Source organism: Ochotona curzoniae, unplaced genomic scaffold (genome assembly GCF_017591425.1).
Source record: "Ochotona curzoniae isolate NIBS_2020 unplaced genomic scaffold, NIBS_Ocur_1.0 scaffold_4505, whole genome shotgun sequence".
Taxonomy (NCBI): domain Eukaryota; kingdom Metazoa; phylum Chordata; class Mammalia; order Lagomorpha; family Ochotonidae; genus Ochotona; species Ochotona curzoniae.
This window is the reverse complement of record NW_024467118.1, coordinates 14813202-14839411: the sequence shown is the minus strand read 5'-3', so window position 1 is coordinate 14839411 and position 26210 is coordinate 14813202. Positions and strand designations below refer to the sequence as shown.

At 44.9% G+C, this 26210-nt stretch overlaps 1 protein-coding gene across 5 annotated transcripts in view; it reads right to left on the bottom strand.

The window, feature by feature from the left end:
* The window catches only part of ZCCHC4 (zinc finger CCHC-type containing 4), a 44155-nt gene extending 27590 nt beyond the window's left edge, over positions 1 to 16565 (bottom strand). For all 5 annotated transcript variants that reach the window (XR_005882223.1, XM_040965933.1, XM_040965934.1 and 2 more), the window contains exons 1-5: positions 16388 to 16565; positions 15585 to 15703; positions 13948 to 14030; positions 2231 to 2506; positions 1770 to 1850 (exon numbers count right to left, since the gene is read on the bottom strand). Coding sequence is in view for 4 of the 5 variants with exons in the window: in XM_040965933.1 (XP_040821867.1) it covers positions 1770 to 1850; positions 2231 to 2506; positions 13948 to 14030; positions 15585 to 15703; positions 16388 to 16514 (686 nt within the window). In the remaining variant the exon portion in view is untranslated. The remainder of the gene's footprint in view (positions 1 to 1769; positions 1851 to 2230; positions 2507 to 13947; positions 14031 to 15584; positions 15704 to 16387) is intronic.
* Between the last annotated feature and the right edge of the window lie 9645 nt (positions 16566 to 26210).

Genomic DNA, 26210 nt, shown 5'->3' with positions numbered 1-26210 from the left:
GAAACAGCCCTCGTACATTTTTGCTGGGAATGTAATACAGAAAGCAGTTCAGTGCTAACCTTTAACTTGGTAATGCCACTCCCAGTGATGGTATCCAGTGGTGGAATGAATTATATATAGCCCATCCAAAATCCTTATTTTGCAGTTATACCCTCCAGAGCTTCAGAATACAAACTTTTAGAGGCAGGGCCTCAAGAATGCAAAGAATAAGGCCATTAAGTAAAAAATAAGGCCATTAGTGTGGGTTCTGAACTGACTGATACAAGAAGAGGAAATATGGACAGACAGGATGTGTGCACACAGAGAAAGACCACTTGCCGAGACAGTGACAAGGTGGCTATGAGTTGCATGGTAACTAATGTATTGGTTAACTGCCAAATTCTTTCCCAAGAAGAGATCTCAGGAGAAACTTTAACGTTAGATTTCTAGCTTCCAGACTATAAGGCAATAAGTTTCTGTCATTTAAGTCAATCAGTCTTCTGTATTTTGTTAGGGTAGCCCTAGAAAATTAATACAATACCCAAGAGACCTGAAAAGTTGTGTTCAGATAAAACTTTAACACAAATAGTACTTTAACAAGTAATACTCATCATAATAGCCCAAAAGTAACAGTAACCCAAATGTCCACCACCTGATGAATTGAAAACCAAAATGTATATTATTCAACCAAAAAAAAAAAAGGATACATGCTACAAGATTGATAAACTCTCAAAATACTCATAGAAATCAGACGCTATGCCACATATTATATAATTCTGCTTACATGAAATATCCAGATTAAGCGAATGAAGAAAGATTAATGGTTGCAAAAGGCTCAGGTCAGGGGAAATGGGGAGGGACTGTCACTGAGGGAGGGTTTATTCCAGAGGTCATAAAAATGTTCTGGACTTAAACAGTGACGATGGTTGTACAACCATTCAGTTGTGCTGAAATAATTATTTTATGTACTTGAAATACATTTCAATTTTTGCAAAAGAAATATGCTTTAAATGCAGCAAGAGGGAAAGAGACTGTTACACGCATAAAAAGGTGTTTAAAAAAATCAAAAATCCAGAATTTTTTTTTATTGTTATTAACATTGTATTATGTGATACAGTTTTATAGGCACTGGGATTCCCCCCACCCCTCCCACACCCCTCCCCCCATGGTGGATTCCTCCACCTTGCTGCATAACCACAGTTCAAGTTCAGTTGAGATTCCTTCCTTGCAAGCATATACCTAGCATAAAGTCCAGCATCTTATTGTCCAGATAAGTTCAGTGGCCAGTGCCATTTCAATCTGAGCCCCTCCCAGAAAGCTTGCTAATCCTCTGCCTTGAGTCCATCTAATCCCGTCACGTTAGGTTACAATCAGTGAAAGACAGTATGTACCACATATGCAAAAGATTGCCAAAGAAGCATATGAGCACATTTTAAATATCTGATGATGGAACAAAGTCTTGGAAATCTGACTAACTATGCAAGAATTCTGAGAAGTTGTTTCATTCTGTAGCAATTCATCTCTAAGTTAAAAATCCAAGGACAACCAGATATACCCATAGACAAAAATCTAGAAGGCATATTAGCAAAAATGAACAATAGTTGCCTCCCTGTGCAGAAAGAGATGATACGCTGCACATATAAACCTAAAAAGGTGCCTTGTAGCTCATGACTACTTGTAAATGTTAATGAAAGCACTAGAGCAAATTATAAACCATGAAGAAGAGAAAAATACTTAAAAATAAACCAGAGAGACAATAAAGGGCAATAAATCATATTTTGAAAACATACCGAAAATCGATATCCAATAAAAGGCTTTTCATGTTGGACTTGTTGTCACCTGATGCTGTCAGTCTGATCAGCTCATGCAAACTAAAGCAATCAGTGAAACAAAGTCTAATCAGAAACTACAAATGTCAAAGACAGCAAGTAAACAAACAACAAAACTCATCAAGGTTCTCATCCAACCAAACACTGCAGAGAATTCACCAGGTCTAACAAAGGTTTCAATGACTTATTAGTAACAGAGAGGTCTAAAATTATAAACAATTAGGAATAAAACTGAAAAATTTTCCATGATGTGAGAAGGAAATTTATAAACAATTCTCTCAAGGAGCTCACAGGCTGCAAACTCCATCACAGAAGGGCCATGCATTACCACACTGCATACTCAGGGCTGCTTGGCGCACCCTTTACACACCCACCTCGTAGGATTATCCTACAGTTTAACGAAGAACAAGTGTATGACATACCGAGGTGTTCCAACACACAGTACTCGCTGGAAGCCGAGGGCAGAAAGCAGGTCTACCAAGAACTGGCAGCTCCTCTCCGCAAACAGGTACTGAGCATTGGTCTTCTTGTTTTCTAGTGGGTAAAGGAGTCGACTGGGCCTTCGTAACTGGGAGACAGAAATATCACCCAGCACCTGATGCTCACGGTGCTTATCCCACTCCTCCAGTAACAGCAGCTGCTGACAACTTTGACAAAACTTCCTCTCAGTCAAGGGCAGAGCAATAAACTTCAAGTACCTTCAAGACACAAGCACAGACAAGGAAACAGATGGTAAGTTTACTTTAAAGACATGAGCTTTTTTGCTAATTTTTTATGCTCCAAACATATTCTAAAGCCTAAAGAATGCTCCACAAAGAAGCAAAGGTAAGAAAAGGCCAAGGAATGTTGGCCAGAATTTATGACTGGCTGCATGCCAATAAAGTCAAAAAGAATCAGCAATTTCATAAGAATTGAGATGCTCTAATTTAGACACTGAATGAAGATCAATATCCATTTAAAATGTGCATATAATACATCACTCAAACACCTTCGTATAACTGTGACTACCAGCATGTTTAAATTTATTGACGAATCCACATGCTCTACCTTTGAAGTGTTAAACAGCCTGGCTCAGGTGACAGTCATTTTAAAATTAGAAATTAAAATCATTCTTCAAGCTCTTATGGCATACTTAGCAAGAAAAATCACCTCCTAAAAGATGTTCTTGCCAAGCCCCAGTGTATAAGCAATACCAACAGACAACCCTAGCCGCAGCCCCAATTAGCAAGACAATATCCAAAGCGTTTAAAAGACTTTTTTTTTTCATTTTATTCAAGATTATTGTGGAGAAAAAAAATTATGGTCAGTATATTTCAAAAATTGCTGGGATTTTGTATATTTGATACCAGCTATGAACCCTTGAGTAAGAAAACAAAGGAAAATAAGTAAGATTACTGAGGACCATAGAAGGTCAGAAATACCTCAATTCGGGCCCATACAGCAGCCTAGGGACTAAAGTTCTTGCCTTGAATGTGCCAGGATCCCATATGGGTTCTGGTTCTGATCCCATCCAGCTCCCTGCTTATGGCCTAGCAAAGCAGTTGAGGACAGCCCAGAGCCTTAGGACCCTGCACCTGCAAGGAAGACCTTGGAAGAGGCTCCTGGCTCCTGGCTTCAGATGGGCTCAGCTCCAGCTGTAGCATTCGCTTGCTTGGGGAGTGAATTAGCAGATGGAAGATCTTCCCCTCTGTCTCTGCTCCTCTCTGTATATCTGCCTTCCAATAAAAATAAATAAATCTTAACCAAAAAAAAAAAAACAAAACCCACAATTCAAACATGTTAACTAGTAAGATAATCTTAAAATCTGAGGGCCGGGCGGCATGGCCTAGTGGCTAAAGTCCTCGCCTTGAACTCCCTGGGATCCCATATGGGTGCCAGTTCTAATCCCGGCAGCTCCACTTCCCATCCAGCTCCCTGCTTGTGGCCTGGGAAAGCAGTCCAGGACGGCCCAAAGCTTTGGGACCCTGCACCCGTGTGGGATACCAGGAAGAAATTCCTGGATCCTGGCTCCAGATCGGCATAGCATTGGCCGTTGTGTTCACTTGTCACTTAGGGAGTGAATCATCAGATGGAAGATCTTCCTTTCTGCTCTCCTCCTCTCTGTATATCTGACTTTGTAATAAAAATAAATAAATCTTTAAAAAAAAATCTGAGAGGAGTCACACAGTTTGAAAAGAACTAAATACAAGAAATGCATAGTAAAAGGTCTTGAGTGTCGCATGGAATTCAAATGAGCATTAACACTTTCTGTCTAAGCAGTTTTGTTTCAGAGCATCCAATGCAAAGATAAACAGATACTCTGAACAGTTGCACCAAAAAATAAGCTATCACGTCAGAGATTTAAATGGATTTTATCTCTCTGATAACTGTCCTTTTGACAGCCTTACCTATGTCTAGAAAGAAAAAGTAGAGAATGTTAGAATAAACTTTTTTTTAAAGATTTATTTTATTTTTATTGCAAAGTCAGATATACAGAGAAGATCATCTTCTGTCCGATGATTCACTCTCCAGGTGAGCACAACGGCCGGAGCTGTGCCAATCCGAAGACAAGAACCTGGAGCCTCTTCCAGATCTCCCATGTGGGTGTAGGGTCCCAAGGCTTTGGGCTGTACTCCACTGCTTCCCCAGGCCACAAGCAGGGAGCTGGATGGGAAGTGGAGGGGCTGAGGTTAGAACCGGCGCCCATAAGGGATCCTGGAGCATTCAAGGCAAGGACTTTAGCCCTAGGCTATCAATCTGGGCCCAGAATAAACTTCTTATTAATTCAAAATAAAAATTTAAGTAGAGAAGGGCCCCTAGCCATGAAATGCTAACAGAAAGAACTGAGTCCTTGGGGGCAATTCCTGCAGTCCACGCTGTCACCACCTGGCCTTCACACAGGGCATGCACTGTAGTGCGCACTTCCACCCGGACTCACCATCCTGGCCTCAGAGCAGTGATAGGGTTGGTCATAGGCAGGTTAGAAAACTGCCTTGGAAGGATCAGAACCAGGGACTCCATAATCATCTCGTCTCCACTCCGTGTTGTATCTGTGGTCAGAAATGAACCTCACAGGAACTTCAAGGCTCTCTGGTCTACACTGGCCGCCATGTAACACGGTGTCAGTCACGCTCTGTTAAGCAAGCCTCCACGCAGCTTCCTGTGTGTGCGTGGCAATCTTCACTGGCATTCAATATCAGTCCCCAATCCCTCCATCACACCATCAGCTACGTGAGGAACATACCTGGCATACAAACAATCCATCAGCGACCTCACTAAGTCCTTGGCATCACCAGAATATGGTCTCATTCCTTCAGCTCACTGGGATCTCCTCTTTCTTTTTAGGTTTTAATCTATCCTTTTCTACAAACCTCTACTCTCTCTGACTAAGCATTCCCTTATGGTTACCCACTTTCTTGCTTCCCCATGCCATCGCCGCACTCTTGTTCCTTCCAGAATACAATTCTATCCAATAGTTCTATGCGTCAAGATTCCATTAGTTGTTATGGCTGAGTAATCACCCATCATGTACACATACCACATCTTATCCATTCTTCAGCTGACAGACACCTGCGTTGATATCATGTATTCGGTTGCAATAAATATGGGAGTTTAGACATCTCTATCATATGCGAATTTCTTTTAGATAGATTCCCCAAAGTGGGTTGGCTGAGTCATATGGCATATCTATCTTTAGTTTTCTGAGGCATCTTCATACAGTTTTAAATAGTGTCTGTATCAATCCCCATTCTCACCAATACTGTTAGAGTTCCTTTTTTCTTCCTAGTTTTGCTAATTTTTTTTAACTTATGAATAATAGCCATTCTAAATGGAATAAGATAATACCCAATTGTCAGTTTTATTTGCATTTCCCTGATGGCTACAGACCCTCAACATTTTTTATATAAGGTGTAGGGGATTTTATTCCAATCTGCTATGTGTAGAAGTCCAATTTTACCAGCCCCTATTTAAGAGACTGTCCTTTCTCCAAGCAATGTTTTTAGCATATCTACCAAAGAAAAGTTGATTGTAGATATGTGTATTTAATTTTGTGGCTTCTTTTCTCTTTCCTTTTTTTTTTTTTGTAAAATATTTATTTATTCAATCTGAAAATCAAAATTATAGAGAGAAGGAGAAACAGAGAGAGAGCTCTTCCATCCACTAGTTCACTTCTCAAATGGCCACAATGACCAGAGCTGAGCACATGCCAAGACTGGAGCCTGGAGCTTGTTCTGGGTCTCCTACAGGTGAAAAGGTCAATGCCTTGTGCCTTCCTCCACTGCTTTCCCAGGCCACTAGCAGGGAGCTAGAACAGAAAGTGGAACAGCTTGGACTAGAATCAGTACCAAGTTGGGATGCCAGAACCACAGGCAGAGAATTAGCCTGCAATACCATTGCACTGATTCCAATATTGGGGTTTATATTCTGTTCTACTTTTAGGTCAGTATCATGTGGTTTTAGTTGCAACAGCCCTGTAGTCCATGTTGAAATCTGGTATTGTGGTGCCTCCAGAACCTGCTCATCATCCCAAAAGAAGCCTTGCACTTGTCCACAGTCACTCCTCGACCACTGCCCATTGGCAACCACAAGCTCCTTGCCCCAGCAATTTGCCCATTCTGGATGTTTCATGTAACGAGAACCATATACCAGTTACATAGAGATGTTAACTAAAATCTTCATTAATGAAAGACTTTTAAAATATAAAAATTGTGAAGGGACAAACTGCAGACCTCCAGGAGATAAAGAGAGCAAAGGAGCAGTGGGAAAGCACCGGCCACACCTGGCCACAGAACCAGGGCAGGCCCGTGGCGTGAACAAGCCAGACCCAAACAGAAACACGCTGAGCAAAACGATGTTCTCCTATTTTAGAGCTTCAAGCCAAAATATATAACTGAAAATGCAAAAAAGAGCAATATTCAAAGGTGTGAGAGTTACCCTGGCAAAGAAGCAGTCAACTTAAATAGGGTAGTGACTATGGAGAAGGAAAAATAGAGGAAAGAGAAACAGACAAAGTCTATCATGGCTCATATTTCAGACAAAAGAGGACCAAAAATGATTAAATGACACAGAAAGTCATAGACACCCAGAGGAACAAAAAAAAAAAAAAAAACCAGAAGAAACACATATTAAACAAAGACAGGGGACCATGCTACGGTGTAATAAAATCTAACCACTGCATTTGGTCACTTCCAAGACAGCTGTTCTTGCACACATTCGCATCTACAACAATGAGGTCTGACCATGACTGCTGTCAGCCAGACATTGGTCTGAACTCATCTGGAGGTCTGTCCATGAGCAAACTCGGCCCTAGCTCTCAACGCTGTCATGTCCTCAAGTCAGAACTGGGAACTGGGAACTACCTCGCAAAGACAACTCCCACAGCCCTGGGTTCAGCACCTAACTACGCTGGCATGCAAAACAGAGCAAGTAGGATGCCCGTCTGACACCAGACAAGTAAATCCACAGCAACAATCCCAGGCAACAGGACCTACCAAAGGAAGAACCTGCAAACACACGCAGTGGGGTCAGGTTTGTGAGTTCCATATGGCCTACAGGACTCTTATCACATTCTTGTAAGAAAAAGAAGTTCACAGCAGTGAGGGCTGACAGCAGAATCCCCCCACCCCCCATCATGCTGCTAAGGGAACCACCACTTACACAATACAGCCTTGCACCTTTTCAACCACTTTTTCCTTCAGCTTTCCCAACTGCCCCTCAGAAAGCCTTATTGCTAGTTTAGTAACCTTTTTTGCTGACAAAAAATAAGATCATGTCCACATTCCTCTTTTCAAAATCACCACAAACCCTTTCGATCGCACTGCTTTAGCGGTAGCATTCCCACGCCAGGCTTCTGAAGGGTTTGGGGGGAAGCCCAGGGCAGCGGGAGGCACGTGGGGTTACAGCACCCCCCTTCTCCATGGGCCTTACAACACGTACCCTGTGGGAAGAGAAATGCATTCCGCCCCGTGTGGCTCAGCGTGATTCACAAACTGCAGGCTAGCATTTTGAAATGTCATTTTTATTGATCTGCATTTGATGTTCCATTTGCCTTTCCTGGAGTATACAAATTATGTTTATGGCATTTCTCTAATAGCAGACCTTGAAAATCTCCGTTTAAATGAGCTTGGAAAAAAATTATATAACCAAATGAAATCTCCAACTAAACAAAACTATCCGGATACACATAAATTAATGCTGATTTTAGCACTCAAATATATCTTCCCTAACACTTCCCAGGTCACAATAAGAGTGCAAACATACTACATAATAGAATAATAGCACATTCTAGAACCTAACAGGCAGCTAACAACAGTCAGGAAAAAGCAAACCTCAGGTACGAAAAATAAATCTCTCACCTCACCACATCTAAAACATAAAGCATCATTCAAAGAGTCAGATTAAAAAAATGAACATCAAATCCCATTCTGTAAATGTAGGAATCTGTGAAACACTGTCAGCCCCACAATAAAAACCCCATAACAAAGGACAATTTATCTTCCAGCCACAATCATTCCCTTCTAAAGATTTCCAGAACAAATTAGTCAAGGAAAAGCTATTGTTACTGTGCAATAAGAGGTGAAGTTTGGGTTATAGAATAGGTTTAAAGTTTAAATGTAGTTTGCTATTTTCAAATACAGTCATTATTCAATAAGCCTACGTACAAAGGGGTTGTATAGAGCTAAATTATCCACACAGAAAACAATGGCCATCTCCAGCAACAGCGCATTCCCACAACAGAAAAAAAAAGACGATTCTTAAACCACAAACCCACTAAGAAAATAAATGAGTTACATTTTTTTAAAGAAGAAACAAAAGCCAATATGTTAATAAAACTCCCTTATCATAAGGTATTGAAATTATTAATTTAAATGTTTAACAAAATGTTAAAAGAATTATTTATTTACTTGAAAGGAAAAATAAGAAAGGCAATCTTCTGTCCACTGGTTCACTTGGCAAATGGCCTTCACAGCTGGGACTGGGTCAAGCAAAAGCCAGAAGCCTGGAACTCCATCTGAGTCTCCCACCTGGTGCAAGCACTCAGCCATCTTCCACTGCTTTCCCAGGCCCATCATCAGGCCAGGTCAGAAGTGGAGCGAGACTACATCCAGTGTGATGGAAATATTATATATTAATATTAATATGTCTGCCTCAGATTACAAGCTTTCTCCTCCACAAAAAACAAAACAAAACCAAAATACAGCATAAGAGCATCAGTTACAGAGTAGTGAAATCAATGACACTGCATTTGAAAAAGCTTCAACTTCCACCTGTCTTCCCACAGAATGGATCACCTGACAGCCATGGGGCTGCAGCTCCTGATGCAGAGCACCTGGTCTTTCCAAAGACATTCTGCTTTAGACTAAATACTCTTCAGATATGTCTCAACTCCATTATTAGTATTTTAGGTTGTTCCACAAGGAATTGTCATAAAGTGAAAACTTGGGGCAGGCGTGCAGCACACAGTGGTTAAGTTGCCAGCCAAGAAACCCACAGCCCATATGCAGTGCCTGGTTCAAATCCCAGCTGCTCCACTTCCAATGCAACTTCCTGCTAATGTCCACCCTGGGAGACGGCAGGTGCTGGGTCAGGTATGGGGGTCCCTGTTGTCCATACAGGAGATGCGGGCTGAGTTCTAGGCTTCCAGCTTTGAGCTGGGCAGCCATGGCTGCTCCAGGCACTTGGGGAGTGAACAAGCAGATTTAAGAACTCTCTTTATCTGTTTCTCTGTTCCAAATAAAATGAAATTAAATAATTTTTAAAAAATGAAATCTTATGTTTCAATAGCAACCCAAACTAGGGACTTTTTAAAATTAATAATTCTATTTCTAAAATTTAACTTAATTTTATGACAAAAATGAGGAGATAGCAGATTCACGTGGGCCTCTGATTAGCATAGAGGGGGGCCGATGGGGGGGGTGAGTGAGATAAATGTTTTTGTTTTCCCTCCTGTATCCATGGGGGAGGAAGGCGGTTGGTAAAATAGCACCACTCCTTACTGTCAGACTATATCAGCTTCAGAGGTCAAGGCAGACCTTGTTGCCTAGAGACCCTGATGGAGGAAGGAATGTTCCAAGGGTTTTACTTGAGTGGTTCTGGTTGTTCTGAGTTGTTGTTGGCTTTGTTGTACCACAGGTGAGAAATCCTAACGCCAACTACATCTACCTCAGCGCGCGACCACAAACCTAGATGCTTGTTGTAAAACCTGGCCTGGAGTGTTGATCAACCTGCCCTTCTTTGCATCTTTCGTTGGCTTAGATGATACACGGGAATCAGCAACTGAGGAGGCCCAGAGCAACATGTGCTCTGGGGCTGGAACACATGTCAAAGTGATTTTTCCTGAGGTCAGGGATCAAGCCCAGTGGTCTACTTGGGCAGCCCTCCAAGGACCCCATCTGGGAGGTCCTCAGACCTGACGCTTATGCACCCCAGCTGGTGTAAGGTCAAGCCCAGCTCACCCCCTGCACTAAGCCATGCACAGACAGTGGGGGAGTATCTGCCTGGACAGTCCTGTCCCTAGTCCCAACATCCATGCAAACCAGCAGGTGCTCTAGCCTAGCTCAGCCTACCCCCAGGCCTGGCTCTGATCAAGTGCCTGCGGGTGCCACAGCCTAGTTGCAATCCTGAAGAATTCCTACCAGGCCCACCACGAGCCCTGGCTTTTGCACATGCAAATATCAGCAGGTACTGCAGCCCAGACCATGTAGGCCACCCCCAATCCTGGTATTTCTGTACCCTGGTTGGTACAGTGGCTTAACATAACCCATAACCCAGCCTCCATCCCAGCTCATGCTGGTAAGTGTTGCAGCCTAGTCGGCCCAGCCCAGGTATTCCCCATTCCCCAGCTTTTGTGGGCACTGCTGGGTGCTGCAGTCCAGCCTGGCCAACCCACTAACAGTCTGTTTTTGACAGCAGGTGCTGTAGCCTAGCCCAGCCTGGCCCACCTCCAGCACAAGTTCTTAGACCCCCTGGTGGATGCTGTGGCCTAGCTGAGGCAGCTCCAAAGAACCCTTACCAGGTCCACTCCCGACCCCAATTCTTGCACATGCTGGCAGGTGCTACAACACAGCCTGGCATGGCCCACCTTCAGCCCCAACACTTATGTGAACCAGCAGGTTATTAGGCCAGCCTGGCCTGGTCTGCCCCAGACTAGGGACTTCCTAACAATGCCTTCTGCGCACAGCAAAATATTCACAATACAGGATGGGGGTGGACCCTTTTTACAAGTTTACTAAGGAGCAAATCAATGACTCAATTCCAATCTGCCCAATACAACATTTTGACAATGAAGATCATAAAAAGTATCTACTTTATAGCTTAACAAATTGGAAATTAGAGGTTAGTATTTCAAAACAAATATTACATTAAGTCATCATAACACTGGATTTGGTAACAGATTCTTCATTACGATATCAAAAGAAAAAGCTGACAAACTGAATTTCATGAACATTTCAAATCCTTACACATCCAAAAATATCAAGGAAGAAAAAAGACAATCTACAGAATGAAAGAACATACTTGCAAATCACCTGAGTAAGATGTAATTTCTGGAACACATAAAGAACTTCAAGGGAGCGGTGCAATGGCTCAACTAGCTAATCCTCCTCCTGCAAGTGCCAGCATCCCACATGGATGTTGGTTCATGTCCCACTGCTCCACTTCCCATCCAGTTCCCTGCCTGAGGCCTGGGAAAGCAACAGAGGTTGGCCTAAAGTCTTGGACCCATGTGGAAGACCCCGAAGAAGCTCCTTATTCCTGGCTTTAGATCAGCTTAGCTCTGGCCATTGTGGCCATTTGGGGAGTGAACCAGTGGATAGAAGATTTTTTTTTTCCTGTCTCTCCTTCTCTCTGTAAGTCTGCCTTTCCTGGAAAAATAAATAAGTCTTTAAAACAAAACAAAACAAACACTTCAGTAGGGATGAGGATTTGGCTCAGCAGCTAGGACAGCTTGGGGTGACCTTATCCGATTGTAGAGTACCTGGGTTGACAGCCTAGCTTCCACACTCCACTTGCTTCTTAAAGGAGGTAGCAGGTGGTGGTACAGAGGACTAAGTCACTGCCATCTGTGTAGGTGATCCAGTTGGAGCTCTCAGCTCCTGGCTTCAGCTTGGCCCAGCCCAGCCCCAGCTGTTGTGGGCATCTGGTATGTGAACCAGTAGACACAAGATATCTCTGTCATGACAAATTAATTTAAAAAAAAAAAAAAGGAGAAGGAGGAAAAAGGAACTCCTATAACTCAACAACATCTTCCATTTGTTGGCTCATTACACCCTAATGGTTACAAAAACCAGAGCAGAGCCTCAAACTCCATCCTCATCTCAGTGGAGATGGGCCCTCTTCCTCTGCTGGCTGCTCTGCTTCCGGTCCTGCTTCCTGCCTTTCTGCCTTTCTGAGAAGGCAGCAGATGGCTGAGTGCTTGGCTGCCTGCCTTCACGTGGGACCAAGATGGAGTTGCTGGGGCCTGGCTTCAGCCTGGCTCAGCCACAACCACTATGGTAATTTAGGGAGTAAGCCAGGGGATAGAAGCTTGTTTGCTCTTGCTCTTTCTTCTCCATCTCTCTCTGTGGTTGCCTTTCAAATACATCAATAAAGAAATCCTTTCTTCAAAAACAGATGATGGACTCAAACAGAGATTTCTTTAAAGACAGACACAAATAGCCAATAAGCACATGAAAAGATGATCAATATCATTAGTAATGAGGGAAATAAAAATCAAAACCTCAAGATGCCACTTTACAAGTACTATGAAAGCTATGAATTAAAAAAAAAAAAACAGTAAAAGCTGAGTGCTGGCAAGCATGTGGAGCAGTGCCTGGACACTGCTGCTGGGAATGTAAACGGGCAGCCACTGTGAGAGATGCTGGATACCTCAAAAAACTAAGCAGAGCCACCATATGAGCCAGCAGTTCCACTTCAGTGGCACTAGCCCCTACTGACAATATATCCCCCAAAGAATGGAAAACAGGGACTCAGATATTTTGTATCTGGATGTTGTGGTGTTCAGAAAAACCCAGGATTTGTGAACAACACAGGAGACCATCAACAGGTGAGTGAATCAACAAAGTGTGCTGTGGAAAGAATGCTAGACATAGGACTACCACTCAGCCACCAACAGGCAGGAAGTTCTGGCATACATGCTATCTCACAGAGGAGCCTTGAGAACACTATAAGAGAAATTAGGCACACACAGAAACACAAATATTGTAAAATGAAACTTCAATACACTAGTAGGAATGCCAATGTCACAGCAGCCAAAAGTAGACCACAGGTCACCCAAGTTTATAACAAAAGTGGGACACTGGGTGTGGGGGGGTGTTGGTGGGTTGGTGTGATGGCTCAATGTCTAAATCCTCACCTTGCAAAGTTAAGGATCCCATATGGGCTCTGGTTTGTGTCTGGCTGTTCCACTTCCTATCCAGCTCCCTGCTTGTGACCTGGAAAAGCAGTTGAGGACAACCCAAAACCTTGGGACCTGCCAGGAGGAAGAAGCTTCTGGCTTCAAACAAACTCAGCATTTGGGGACTGAACCAGCAGACAGATCTTTCTCTTTGTCTCTGCTTCTTTCTATAAATCTGACCTTACATGCCTTTCCAATAAAAAGAAAAAAAAAATGTGGGAAGGGGATTTACTACTTCATCGTTACAGTTTTTATTTATTTGAAAGTCAAGAGTTACACAGAAAGACAGAAAAATATCTTCCACCTGCTGGCTCGCTCCCCAGATGGCAACAGTGGGTTGGTCTAGGCTGAAACTTCATATGAGTACAGGGGACCAAGGATTTGGTCTATCTTATGTTGATTTCTCAGACACATCGGCAGGGAGCTAGATAAGAAGTGCAGCAGCCAGGACTCAAACCATCTACCGCTATGGGATGCCAGCATGGTAAATGGTGGCTTAACCTACTGTACCACACACAACGTCAGCCCCATGGTGGTAGTTGGTGTCTGAGATAACGAAGAACATTTGGAAGTAGATAGTGGTTACACAACACTGTGAACGCAATTAATGTCACCAAATGTACACTCAAGAATAATTAAAACGGCAGGTTTTATATGATGCATATTTTACCACATAAATAAAAGCAAACTTTAAGGCATAGAGCCAACAAAGAAAAGAAACATATTACAGCTGGAACAATTCAGAAAAATGGCCCCCAGCTGTACCTGTCTACACACTGTGTTCGGGACAGGGGAGGCAGAAATCTTCGGTGATGAGCTTCTCGGGCAGCAAGTCGGGCAGGTGACAGCTGGAAAGAGGACAAGATCCACTCAGTATTCTAGAGAAGGGGCTGAATGCCCAGAAAGCCTGGGCTCACAGTCTCACAATGGGCCCTAGAAATTCAAGCAGCACGATGTTGAATGCAAACATCCACTTCAGGAGAAAAGAAAACAAGACTGGGAAAACTCTAAGGCAACTTCAAGTAACACCCAACACACGAAAGCACTGAGATGAACTCCCACAGGGCAAGCAGAGACATTCCCAGGAGTAGCATAATAAACGGCACACAGCCAAAAATCTCTGGTCACAGCTTTCAGAAACTCTAACTGGAACTGAATCCAAGGGCATATCACGCTCCTGACCGTAGGAGCTGGATACAGCTATATAACCACAGGAGTTAGAGAAAGCTACATCGCAACAAGAGCCAAATGAAGGATGCTCAATGCAAATGCCTCAAGAGTGTGTTTTTCTAACACTTCATCAATGACTGAGACCTAGACTACTGAGGAAGATATCTACAGGGAATCTGCACATGCAGTGTTATGAAATGAATAATGCACACCCCCAAAATGAAACATGCCAAAGCACAACCTCCAAGTTGATGGTACAGCATGAGCACCCCTAATTCATAAGCCCCAAACCCTAAATCCAAAGCTTTTCACACTTCTCACTGTGGACTTCTAGATAAGGGATGCTCAACCAGCAAAGACCATGCAAACATCCTCAAATTCTAAAAATCCAAAACCTAAACATGTCTGGTTTCAAGCATGTCAGCTAAGGAAATATCCAACCTATAACTAGAGTGGGGCTTTGGAGAAGCAATTAGGTCATGAGAAAAGGACCTAGTGCATGGGACTCTTAGTACTTTGTCTTTCTGGGCCCAGCGTGGTGGCCTAGTGGCTAGAGTCATCGCCTTCATTGTGCCAGGATCCCATATGGGTGCCAGTTCTAATCCCAGCAGTTCCTCTTCCTATCCAGCTCCTTGCTTGTGGCCTGGGAAAGCAGTCGAGGATGGCCCAAAGCCTTGGGGCCCTGAACCTGCCTGGGAGACCTGGAAGAAGTTCCTGGCTCCTGGCTTCAGATCGGCATAGCACCAGACGTTGTGGTCATTTGGGGAGTGAACCATCGGACAGAAGATCTTCCTCTCTGTCTCTCCTCCTCTCTGTATCTGGCTTTGCAATAAAAAATAAATAAATCTTAAAAAAAAAAAGCTTCATCTTTCTTTTTGCACCAAATGGGGATAAAACGAAGAGAGAGCCATCTGTACACAAGGAAGCAAGCTCTCAGCAATGCAAGATCTACCAGAATCAACGGGAAGGCTGTGGTTTAAGCCTGGCTACATTATTTTTGTTACAGGGCAGCCAGGGCCAAGACCCAGAGGGCCTGACTCCTAGTACTGACACTTGAGGAAACCTGAAGTTAGAGCCAGTGAGGCATCACGGTTAAGGTGAAGCCATGCTATCGTCATTGTGCTGGACACTTCCCTCATTTAATGTCCCACCTACATGTTTTTACTGAGACCATCTCAATATTCCACAGGTGAAGAGCTGTGTATTTATAGAGACTCAAGAAGTCTACAGACCTTTTCATCTTCCCACTGGAAAAAATTACAATCTTTCCTGTCTCTGCAGGCCGAGCAGGCATAAAATCTCCGTGTTTCCTCCTTCCCCTGAATCACCTTGACAAACAGCAGAGTGGGTCCTAGTTCCAGAACAGGGAAAAAGCATGTCAAACAACAGCATCAAGTTCTTAGGATTCACTGCCCTGAAGTGGAATTCGCTTGGGATTAGATCACAGTGCATGGTAACCAAAGCCAACACTGCCGTCAGTTAACCGTGCCCTCTGACTCCCAGTCCCAGGGTTCTGGCACCGACAGCTTAGCACGCGTGCATTTCTGAAAACTGCTGTGTTGCAGTCGGTTTAGCTGTGTCCACACAGTGAATGTCACAAACCTGAGGGTGAACAGTAAAACGGCCAAGGGGGCCCCCGGAGAGTCGGGCACCTGGCCGTCCTCCTCGAGGTCATCCCGGACACACCCTCTCCTCTGTCGTCAGTTCAAGCGGGAAAGTGGAGCGCTCTCCAGAACTCAAGTGACAGAGAGCAAACCAACAAACGAAATCCTCAGGAATTTGCCCACAGTAAGTATTGAAAACCTCATCTCCTTTGCATATCCTCCACCTAGTACCTCCGGAATATACAAACGGAACAGCCTCGGTGCCAAAAGCCCAACAGTGAGGGTCTCTCCCTCGGAGGGTTTCTGAAATAACTTAAAACACAACAACTGGGGAAAACATGAAAACCAAGAGTCCTAAAAACCCAAGGCTCTTCTAAGCCAGCCGCGGCCCAGGAGCCCGGCAGCCTGGCTGGGCCCAAACACGGACCCACCGTGAGGGCACAGCGGGGCGGGGGCGGCGGGATCCGGAGGAAACACCACTTCCACTCCCGAGCCCCCTCGTCTCCCCTCGCGCCCCTGCTTCTCCAAAGCCCCAGGATGGTCCCTGGGGGCCGCCATTTCCCTGCCGCCGTCCCGAAAGCCTCCGTCCGCCGCCGGAGTCAGAAAGAGCGCCGCTGAGGAGCAGCGCGGGAACCACAGCGCCCCCGCGCGCCTTGGAGGAACGAGCTGCCGCGGCGACAGAGGCCACGCCCCGAAATGCAACACCCCGCTCTCCCGCGGCTGCTCCCTAGCGGCCCCTAGCGGTAGGGCTCGCAGGTCACATGTCGGAGCTGGGAGATGGGTTGCCTGGTGTTGGGCCCCACTGTTTCGGACACGTGCGTGACCCATCAGAACCAATGCTGGGTCGGGTATTAATGTCTAAAAGGGATCCATTATCAAGCAGCAGCAGCTGACAAATGCAGGGACGGCCACCATGGCTGAAATGATAGAAACGGCCTCCTTTTGTCAAAGCCACAGCCAAAATGTTCTCTAAACATTGGACATGGGTTATAGGACGCACACACACATAATTGCATGCCCTTGGCATTTGTGTATAGGAAAGAAAGCCTTTCTACTTGCTGATGAGGGCCCAGCGTGGTAGCCTAGCAGCCACTGCATCCCATATGGGTGCCAGTTCTAATCCTGGCAACCCCACTTCTCATCCAGCTCCCTGCTTGTGGCCTAGCAAAGCAGTTGAAGACGGCCCAAAGCTTTTGGAACCTGCACCCATGTGGGAGACTCAGAAAAGGCTCAAGGCTCCTGGCTTCAGATCAGCACAGCTCCGGCCATTGTGGTCACTTTGGGAATGAATCATCTGACTGAAGATCTTCCTCTCTGTCTCTCCTCCTCTCTGTATATCTGACTTTGCAATAAAAACAAAAAGTGGAGCAGCTGGACTTAAGCCAGCACCCTAGTGCCATTCTACTTGCTGATGATGTAATTGTCTATAAGAAAATTCTCAAGACGCTACATTTTTTAAAACTTCCAGTCTAAAGTGAGATCCTCCAGGTTGAGCGATATGAAATAAACATGCAAGAACGCATTGTGTTTCTGTATACTGACAATAATCATGTGAACATTAAAGTTAAAGCGAAAATACCATTTACAGCTGCTCAAAGAAATCTGCCACCACATCCAGCACCTGTGAATTGAACATTACAGAATGCTGACTAAAGAGAAATCAAAGAAGATCTTCATAAACATAGAGTGCGTGGTGGTTTTTTTTTTTTTTTTTTTGGACTAAACAGTAAAAATCTCCATTCCTCACAAGTTGAGTAGATACAGCTTAGCACACTTTCCAGCAAGGTCCCCGCCAGATTTTTCTTTAATGTAGACATCATTATTATGAACTTAAGTAGAAAGGCATGGGAAGAACTAAGCTAAGTTTGAAAAAGAACAATATAATTAAGTCTACTATCAACACTTCATTCCACCCGAAGTAATTAAACTATGTCACATGCACGGGTAGTTTACATGACGAAATCGTCATATATCTCCTATCATTAAAGGAGTTAACGAAGCACATCACATTCAGTGTCGTGTGAATGAACCGAGAAATGCTGCTTCCCTGCAGTCCTCTCTGCTTTCAAGCCCTTTGATTTCAACATTCATCCTTCTTTCACCTTTAAGATACTTGTTTGTTTTCACTGAGTTAAGACAGAGAGCAGCGCTCACCCACTGCTTACTCTCCAAGCGTCTGCAGCAGCTGGGATTGGAGCAGGCCCGCGCTGGAAGCTACAACACCACTGAGCTCTCCAAAATGATGGCAAGGACCGAACTACTCGGGTCCTCACTCCGCCTTCCAAGGTTAATGTCACAGGAAACTGGAGTTGAGTCTACAGTAGAACTAGGATTTGAACTAGGAGCCATGATATGAGATGTGGGTGTCCCAAATGCCCACCCCTCAGCTTTCGTTTTTGACAGTAAAGCCAGTTGTGAAAATCCCTAGCAATGACAGTCAGCTGGGGAAGGACTTAGACACAGTGTCACCTCCCCTTGGGACCACACCGCTGGCCCAACAGCATCCTGAAGCTGAAGGTGCCATTTGCTAAGCTTCTGAGATCGATTCACTGTTACAGTAATGGGAATGAGGTGGACGGTTCAGTGACTGACAGGCCTGTAGACAGCTAACACCAGCCTCTTGGGGACCAAGAGCCCCTTGGCTCTCCTTGCTGCCCGGTGTGACCGTCTGGTGTGAGAGCCAGGAACAGTTGTAAGAAAGAGTATACACGTATGTGTGTGAAAGCGATTTACCCTGTAAATATGTAGAACTGGAATCTTGAGATAAGCATGCAGGCACTTCAGAAAGTGCATGGGGGATGGGATTACCAGACAGTGGAAATTTCCTTGAACAATTGCTATACCCTTGTGAGTCTGCTGACAAGTAGAATTCCACGTGTAATGGGTTCAACAATGTCCTCAAAGAGTCACGTCTACTTAGAATCATACCATGTGACACTCCTTTGAATCGGGGTTCTTGTATAAATGCAACAGAACCCCTTTCTCTGTGGTTTTCCTCAGGCTCAGTTACTTATGGCCAACCCTGGTCCAGGCAGTGGTCTAACTGGTGGTGCAGAGGTTAAGAAACCAAGTAGGCCATCTGCAGCCCCTATCAGAGTGTGTGGGTTTCCCAAGTGGGTATTGGGATTCAATCCAAGCAAGACTCCAAAGCAAGTGAGATGATTTTATTGTCTAGTCCAAGGGCAACCTCTTGCCATAAGCAAGAAGAGCCCCGAATGAAGTAATCATGGGGTTTTTATAGTAAGAAATCAGAAGCTAAGTGACAGTGAGCAGGTACATGATTAGGGGCTAGCAGTGACACACAACAGAAGGCATGCAATAGGAATTTACAACGTACAGGCTTGGGGGTCCTGATCATATCACTTCAATGCAGACAGTAATAAAATAGCATGCCTCAAAGGTAGCTGTCTTTCCTGTACATCCAAAAACACCAGGGTTCTCCCTAGCCCCTGCCTGCCCATGGTCTTTCAGCAAACAGGAGCTTTGCTAGTAACAGGATGCAGGTGTCTCTCTGGAGATTCCAGACTTCCAGGGGGACAGTCACCTTTACAATTAACACTGACAGTGGGCCATCTGCAGCCCTGTCAGGGTGCCTGGGTTTTACCCCATCTCTGCTAACGTACACTTGGAAGTGGGTGAATGCTCAAGAAGTTAGAACCCCCCACCGTTCGTGTGAGAGCCTTGGATGGAATCTTGAGCTCCCAGCTTTGGCATGGCCCAGAGAGCATTTGAAGACTCTATCTCCCTCCACCTCTCTATCGCTCTGTGTGTATGCATGTGCGTGTCCAGCTCTCAAGTGCAAAACACAATGTAAGTGATGTGAAATTATTAAATGGACAGTTCTAGGCAATTCACAAGTTGTAAAATGTATGATGAAATCTCAAGTGTCCTGCTCCCTCTATCTCTTCCAGAATGTGGCTTGTCCCTTTGCCTGGAGTATCCACTCTGTATACACTACCCACCCACTGGTCATTTCACAGCCCTCCCTGTTATCAGACCCACTGTCATGGGATTGCGGTGCTATGTTCCCGTCACCCTGTTTGCATACTAATGACCCCCAAGTGCGGGATGCAGGATGCTGGCCTGCCTGGAATGCCAAAGAGAAGGATCAAGTGCTTCCTTTACATGAAGCATTAAACATGCTCAAGGAGCTAGAAAAAATCATAGGGTAAGGTTGAAGATGATGGTGGTAAGACTGACCCTCTGGATTTGCGAAACTGAAGCAGATAAAAACAATTTATGTTAGTTTTGCTGTCACATCTGCAACTGCAAAAGCCACACCAGAGTAGGTGACAATTGCTTAGAGTGGAGAAAAGCAGTACGTTTGTGTATGGATGGACAGGAAGAAGCAAGGAAATAAGCTGTGGGATTTTCTGAGACCCCTGCAGGCCTTGCCCTGTAGGCCTCCCCCTCATCTTGCGATGAATGAGGAGAAATTCCTACCCTCAAGGACCAAGATGAGCTTACGACAGATTAGGATGAGCTTTAAATCTGTGCCAGTGACCTGAGAAGAGGGGAATGCATGGCCTAGGTCAAGGGAGACAGGGTAAGCAGAGATTCCAGTTACACCCCACTGAGAAACACCTGGGGTGAGCAGAAGAAGCTTCCAGAAGGCCTGGAGCAGCTGAAGAGGCTGGAAAGGATTCTCCCCTTGAACATGTGGCCCTGTGACTCCTGGACTACAGACCTCCGTTCTCTGAAAGGTGAGAGGCTGGCCCTCTGCCACCTGAAAGCCCTCTGCTTGGGTGCTCGGGAACTAAGTACACCTCGTCTGGTGCTTCTCTAAGTCCTTTGCCCTTGGCATAGCTGGCAGATTCACTGACCATTGTTGTCTTTGTCTCTGCCCCACAAGCAAAGTAACCTTGAAAGGATTGATTCACCTTTTATTTGTATTTCTCTTACTTCACAACTTTTCTGCTATAAAACCAGCTCCTGCTTCCTGCTCGTTGGCACACTGACTGTTTTGTGGAATGAAGTGTTGCCCAACTCCAGAACCAAACACAGCCAGTGCAGATCTTCAAATCAGATTATTATAACTTTGTCTCCTCCGAGTATTTTTTTCTCACAATATTTTAAAAAAGATTTTTATTTATTTTTTATTTGAAAGGCAGAGTTAAAAAGAAAGAAGGAGGAAGAGAGAGGGGCTGACAGAGAGAGAGACTGAGAAAGAGAGAGATCCTCCATCTGTTACTTCACTCTCTAAACACATAGACTGGCCAGAGCTGAGCTGATCTGAAGCTAGGAGCCAGGAGCTTCTTCTGGGTTTCCCACGTGGGCACAGGGGTTCAAAAATGGGCCATCCTCCACTGCTCTCCCAAGCCATAAGCAGGGAGCTGGATCAGAAGTAGAAAATCCAGGTCTTAAACCAGAGCTTATATGGGATGCCTGCAGCAAAGGCTTAGCGTGCTATGCCACGGTTCCAGGGGACATCCTCCCTGCAAAGTATTTTTCATAAGGAAGGGGGCACTGAGCCTCCATGTTTGGGAATTGTAGAGGGAGTCGTATACCGTGCAGTGCGATCCAGGGCAGCTCTGACTCCTGGGCAGAAGAGCAGGTTTGAGTCAGAGTGCTCCCTCTGACTTGCATGCAACTCCAGATCCCCTGGGACTTTCTCAAGTATACTGCAAGAGGGCTAACACATATTGCTTCCAGAAAAGGGCCAGAATTCAATGAGAGCTCACGTGTGACTCTTAGGATCCTGGCAGGGAAGAGATGGCATTTTCATCCCAGACATTGAAGGGTGTTTCATGAACAGACTGTTCGCTAGGTTATGGGCAAGGTTAAGGTCAACCACTTGGGGCTCAAGCATCACTGAAGGGCTGTTGGCAACAGGGAGCCACTTCCATCTTTCCACCCACTAGGCCATGGAAGACAGTGTGGACTCAAGGAGAGGAAGTGGCCCAGGAGCATGGCGGTGGCATCTGCCTCCTAATATGGCAGAAAGGCAAGCGAGGACTTGGGAGAGGAGGCAGGATGAGTTGGGACCGAGCTTAGCCTGTTATTAGGGGCCCATGCCACCACAACAAACCACTCCCACAGCAGTGGTATTCACCCTGAAGGGACAGATTTCTTAGTCCAGTCACAGGCCCCACCTTTTAGTGCCATCACAATTCCAATCAGATTTCCAGACCCAATTTTTTTGGTTTGAGGAGGGCTGAGTAGGAGGCAGGAGGAGACATTCAGACTTTAGCAATCCTAAGGGCAAAAAAAGTTAGGGGATATGGAGGTGGCTGAGGACAGCAATCACAAGGGCTGGTCTCCCAGACCAGGAAGCAGGGGCAGGGTGCCACCAGCATGCAGAGGAGAAAGAGCATGGAGAAGGTGGAGCACCTGGCCAACAAGGAACTTACATCTGGTTGCGTTGTTGACCAAGGAAGTATACGCACACACACACATGCACACACATGTACATACATGTGCTTAAGAAGCACAAATTACCTGCTCCAAATTATGAGTCAAGCCTCTATTCAGGTCTTCATTCCATGATGAGCTTCATTCCATCACATTCATGAGAACTTGTCCTGCATAATCATATCTGCCCTCAAGACAGAGAGAGAGGATGCTGGCCGGTAAGATTCAGGACATGAAGCAGCATGTTGACAGCCAGCCAGACAGCAAGATGTTAAACTGCTTGGAAGCTATGCCAGGACAATTGCCACCCTGCTTTAAGCCAGCACTTTGGCTTAAAAGCAGTTCCTGATTACCTTTAAGTACCGCAATTTAAAACAAACCTTTGAAGGGTAGGATAACTTTCTGGAATGTTTCCAAAGCCACATTGAGATAAAAAGAAAAAAAGGCAGTGGTGTACACCCTTGGGCACAAGCATCCGGTTATGCTGGTTCCAACAGCCTTAGACACTTCCCAACTCCTGGGAAAGTGAGAGCAGCGCTGTGGCTGCTGCTGCTGCAGGGCGCAAGACCTCCCTGGCAGCCAGGTGAGGAGGAACCAGAGCTTGGGGAGCAGGCCAGAGTTCCAGAGTCAATGGAACAGTCAGCACAACCCCTTGCTTACAGAGAGGAGCTGCTGCCGTAAGTCACACGCTTTCAGTTTTCAGGTCTAAAAACACAGTCCACAAGGTGACACGTCAAAGCACCAGCACCTACTGCCAGCCTAGCATGTCACCAGGCTGACCCAGGCGCCAGGCATTTGTCTTTGGAAAAGATGCACAGTTTCTCAGGGATGCAAGTTTGGATGATTGTCCAATTAACCCCATACAGTGTAAAAACACAGGAAATTGCTTTATGACTCCACATGTGTTAAAATACTCTAAGAAAGGTAGTCAAGCTAGAAATTGACACTTGAAGGCCATACACATAGCAAGTTTGCCTTCTTTCTTCATCTCAAACCCCAAATCAAAATGTGCCACCAATACACCTTGACAACAGCTCCTGTACCACCTTTTCCACAAATCACACCTCCTCTCAGCCTGATGCAAACCTCACGATTTTCACATGGGAGAAACAGCTGGCATGGGAGATGGCAAGATCTGCCCACGGACATTTGCCAAGAAGAGGCAGAATCGGGATTTAAATTCAAGTTCTTATTCCAAACTCTAAAGGGAATTGTCCATATCTACCATTTACTGACTATAAACAATATTTAATGTGTAGGTTTGTAGCATTTTGAAATGACAAATGATAACTTTATCTACATTGCTTTTTGGAAGACTAAAAATGCAAAACTTTTTTCTTGAGGGCCTTTTGACATATCTTTTGAAATTGTTAGAATGCATTTACTATATAAAATGATGTTGATTAGGAATCAGTTTTTTACAGAATGTGTTTTTGTGATATATTTCCTGCTTTGGTCTATGGGGAATGAGACACGAAGATGAGGTAGGAGCAAGTGGCTGGGGTCACAGTTTCTGCCATCCCTTCACTGTTACTCAATTCTCTTACTTGTCTATGTGGTATGACCATTTTCCCATGATCCATTTTTGTCTCTTTGGGTACCAGGAAGAAAAAGCGGCCAGATGGCCACATGGAAGTCAAACTCTACGTGGAGAGTTTAAATGCTATAAAACTCCCAGAAAGCCTTATGGACACTAAACTCTGCTCCATTTGCGTATTCACTTAGGGCACCATGCCCCATCTCATTAATTAGACCGAGCATGTGGGAGGGGCCCTTCGCTTTCATCTGGGTTTTGAACCACACATAAGTGTTGTTCTCTGGCCTTCTGCCACACACTCTGTCCCACAGGTGTCTCTGCTGCATGCATGACAGGTGTATTCCTTGCGGGGCAACCTAACTCATATGAATGGATAGCTCGTCTCTGTCTTAAGTAAATCCTGCTCCCATTTGTGCAATTTATTTGTATATAAACCTTAGATTCTTATCTTTAGGGATGGAAAGAACCTGAACTAAGAGCTAGGACTTAGGCCCACTTTCCATGAAGGGATCTTCAAATGAGAAGTGCTGGCCAAAAGCAGAACAGCTCACATCAGTGCAAGGATGCTCAAACAATTCTGAGTCAGATAGTACTCTGCTGTGATATACATATTTTATTCTGAGATTTCATGCTTATTTAGTATCAACCACATCAGTGACATCAAACACTACTGCATGATTAGGAAAATCAAAACAGCATGGAAATGGCATAAAAACATACTTGAGGACCATGGAAACAGACTAAAGATCTCAGAGATAAATCCATGTATTTTTGGTCAACCAATTTTTGACAAGAAGGCCAAAAACATACAGTGGATAATGTCCTTCATGAAGGACATCCACTGTAAAACTAGACGGGAAATCAATGGAGGCAGGGAAGGACCTTGGGGAAGGGCACAGGTAACCCCAGAGCCTATGGAACTCTATCATAAAACAAAATAAAACATTTTTAAATGGGAAAAAAAGTCATTAACATTAAAGGAAGATATAAGAGTGGGGGTCTAACTCAGTATGATGATGTCCTTGTAAGAAGAAGAAGGAGCCTAGTCATGCACTAGAATCCCATATTGGTGCTGGTTTGTGTCCTGGCTGCTCCATTTCTCATCCAGCTCCCTGCTTGTGGCCTGGGAAAGCAGTGGAGGACGGCCCAAAGCCTTGGGACATTGCACTCATGTGGGAGACCTGGAAGAAGCTCCTGGCTCCTGGCTATGAATGGGCTCAGCTCTGGCCACTGCGGCCATTTGGAAAGTGAACCAGAGGATGGACTATCTGTCTCTCTCTCTCTGCAGAAATGCCTTTTCAGAAACAATACAGTCTACAAAAAGAAGAAGAAGAGGTAGAGAAGATGTGTGATTCTTTCCGTGAGGATGATTTGAAAGTCATCCAAGTGCTGTGTCCCTTTGCTGTACAGATATTTGTGCTGTCCTTTTACCTGCCGGTGGACAGCTGGGTTGTCCACCATTACAGTGTTATCAAAAAATCTTTCTCTTCTTTATCTTTTAGAATTATTTATTTGAAAGGCACAGTGACACAGAGAGGGTGCTTCCATCTGCTCCCCAAATGGCTCCAGCAGCCAGGGCTGGCCAGGCAAAAACCAAGAGTCCAGAACTCTATCTGGGTCTTCTTCATGAACGGTCCAAGCACTTGACCATCATGTGCTGCTTTCTCAGGTGCATTAGCAGGAAACTAGATGGAAAGCAAAGCAACTGGGACACAAAGCAGCACTTTGATATTGGGATTCTAGCACTGCAGGCAGTGCTTAATCCACTATGCCACAAAGTTGGCCCCATGCTCTGAATATTTTTACATGGACATCTGCATCCATTTCTCTTCAGTGAGCACAAAGCAGCAGCATGACTGACTGGGTAGAATGACAGATGTATGTTCAGCTTCATTCATGGCTTGTTTGTTTATTCATCAATTGACCTCTGAGAGGCAAAGACATATCACTCATAAGCATGACCTCAGCTCACTCAGCAGCACCCGGAGTTGGCTCAGGCTGAAGCCAGGAGCCAAGAACCCAGTTTTGGTTAACCACTTATGTGACAGGGACCCAGTTACTTGAAGCGTCATCTGCTGCCTCCCGGGGCATGCATCAGCAGGAAGCCGGAAGTGGAAATGAGCTGGGACTTGAACTCATGTTCTGCAATAAGGGATCAGCCATTTTACCTTCTGTGCCCAATGCCCACCCAGGAATTGCTTTCTTCTTGTGCTTTCCTAAGGACTAATAGTAAACACACTTCCATGTGTGCAACTGCCAATGCTCCATCGTCTTTCGAGTAGAGTGCTGAATTGGGAATATTCTTGAGTTCTCAAGGTGAATGTTCTTGAGAACGTTCCTTTATACATTCTGGAATTTGATAAAGA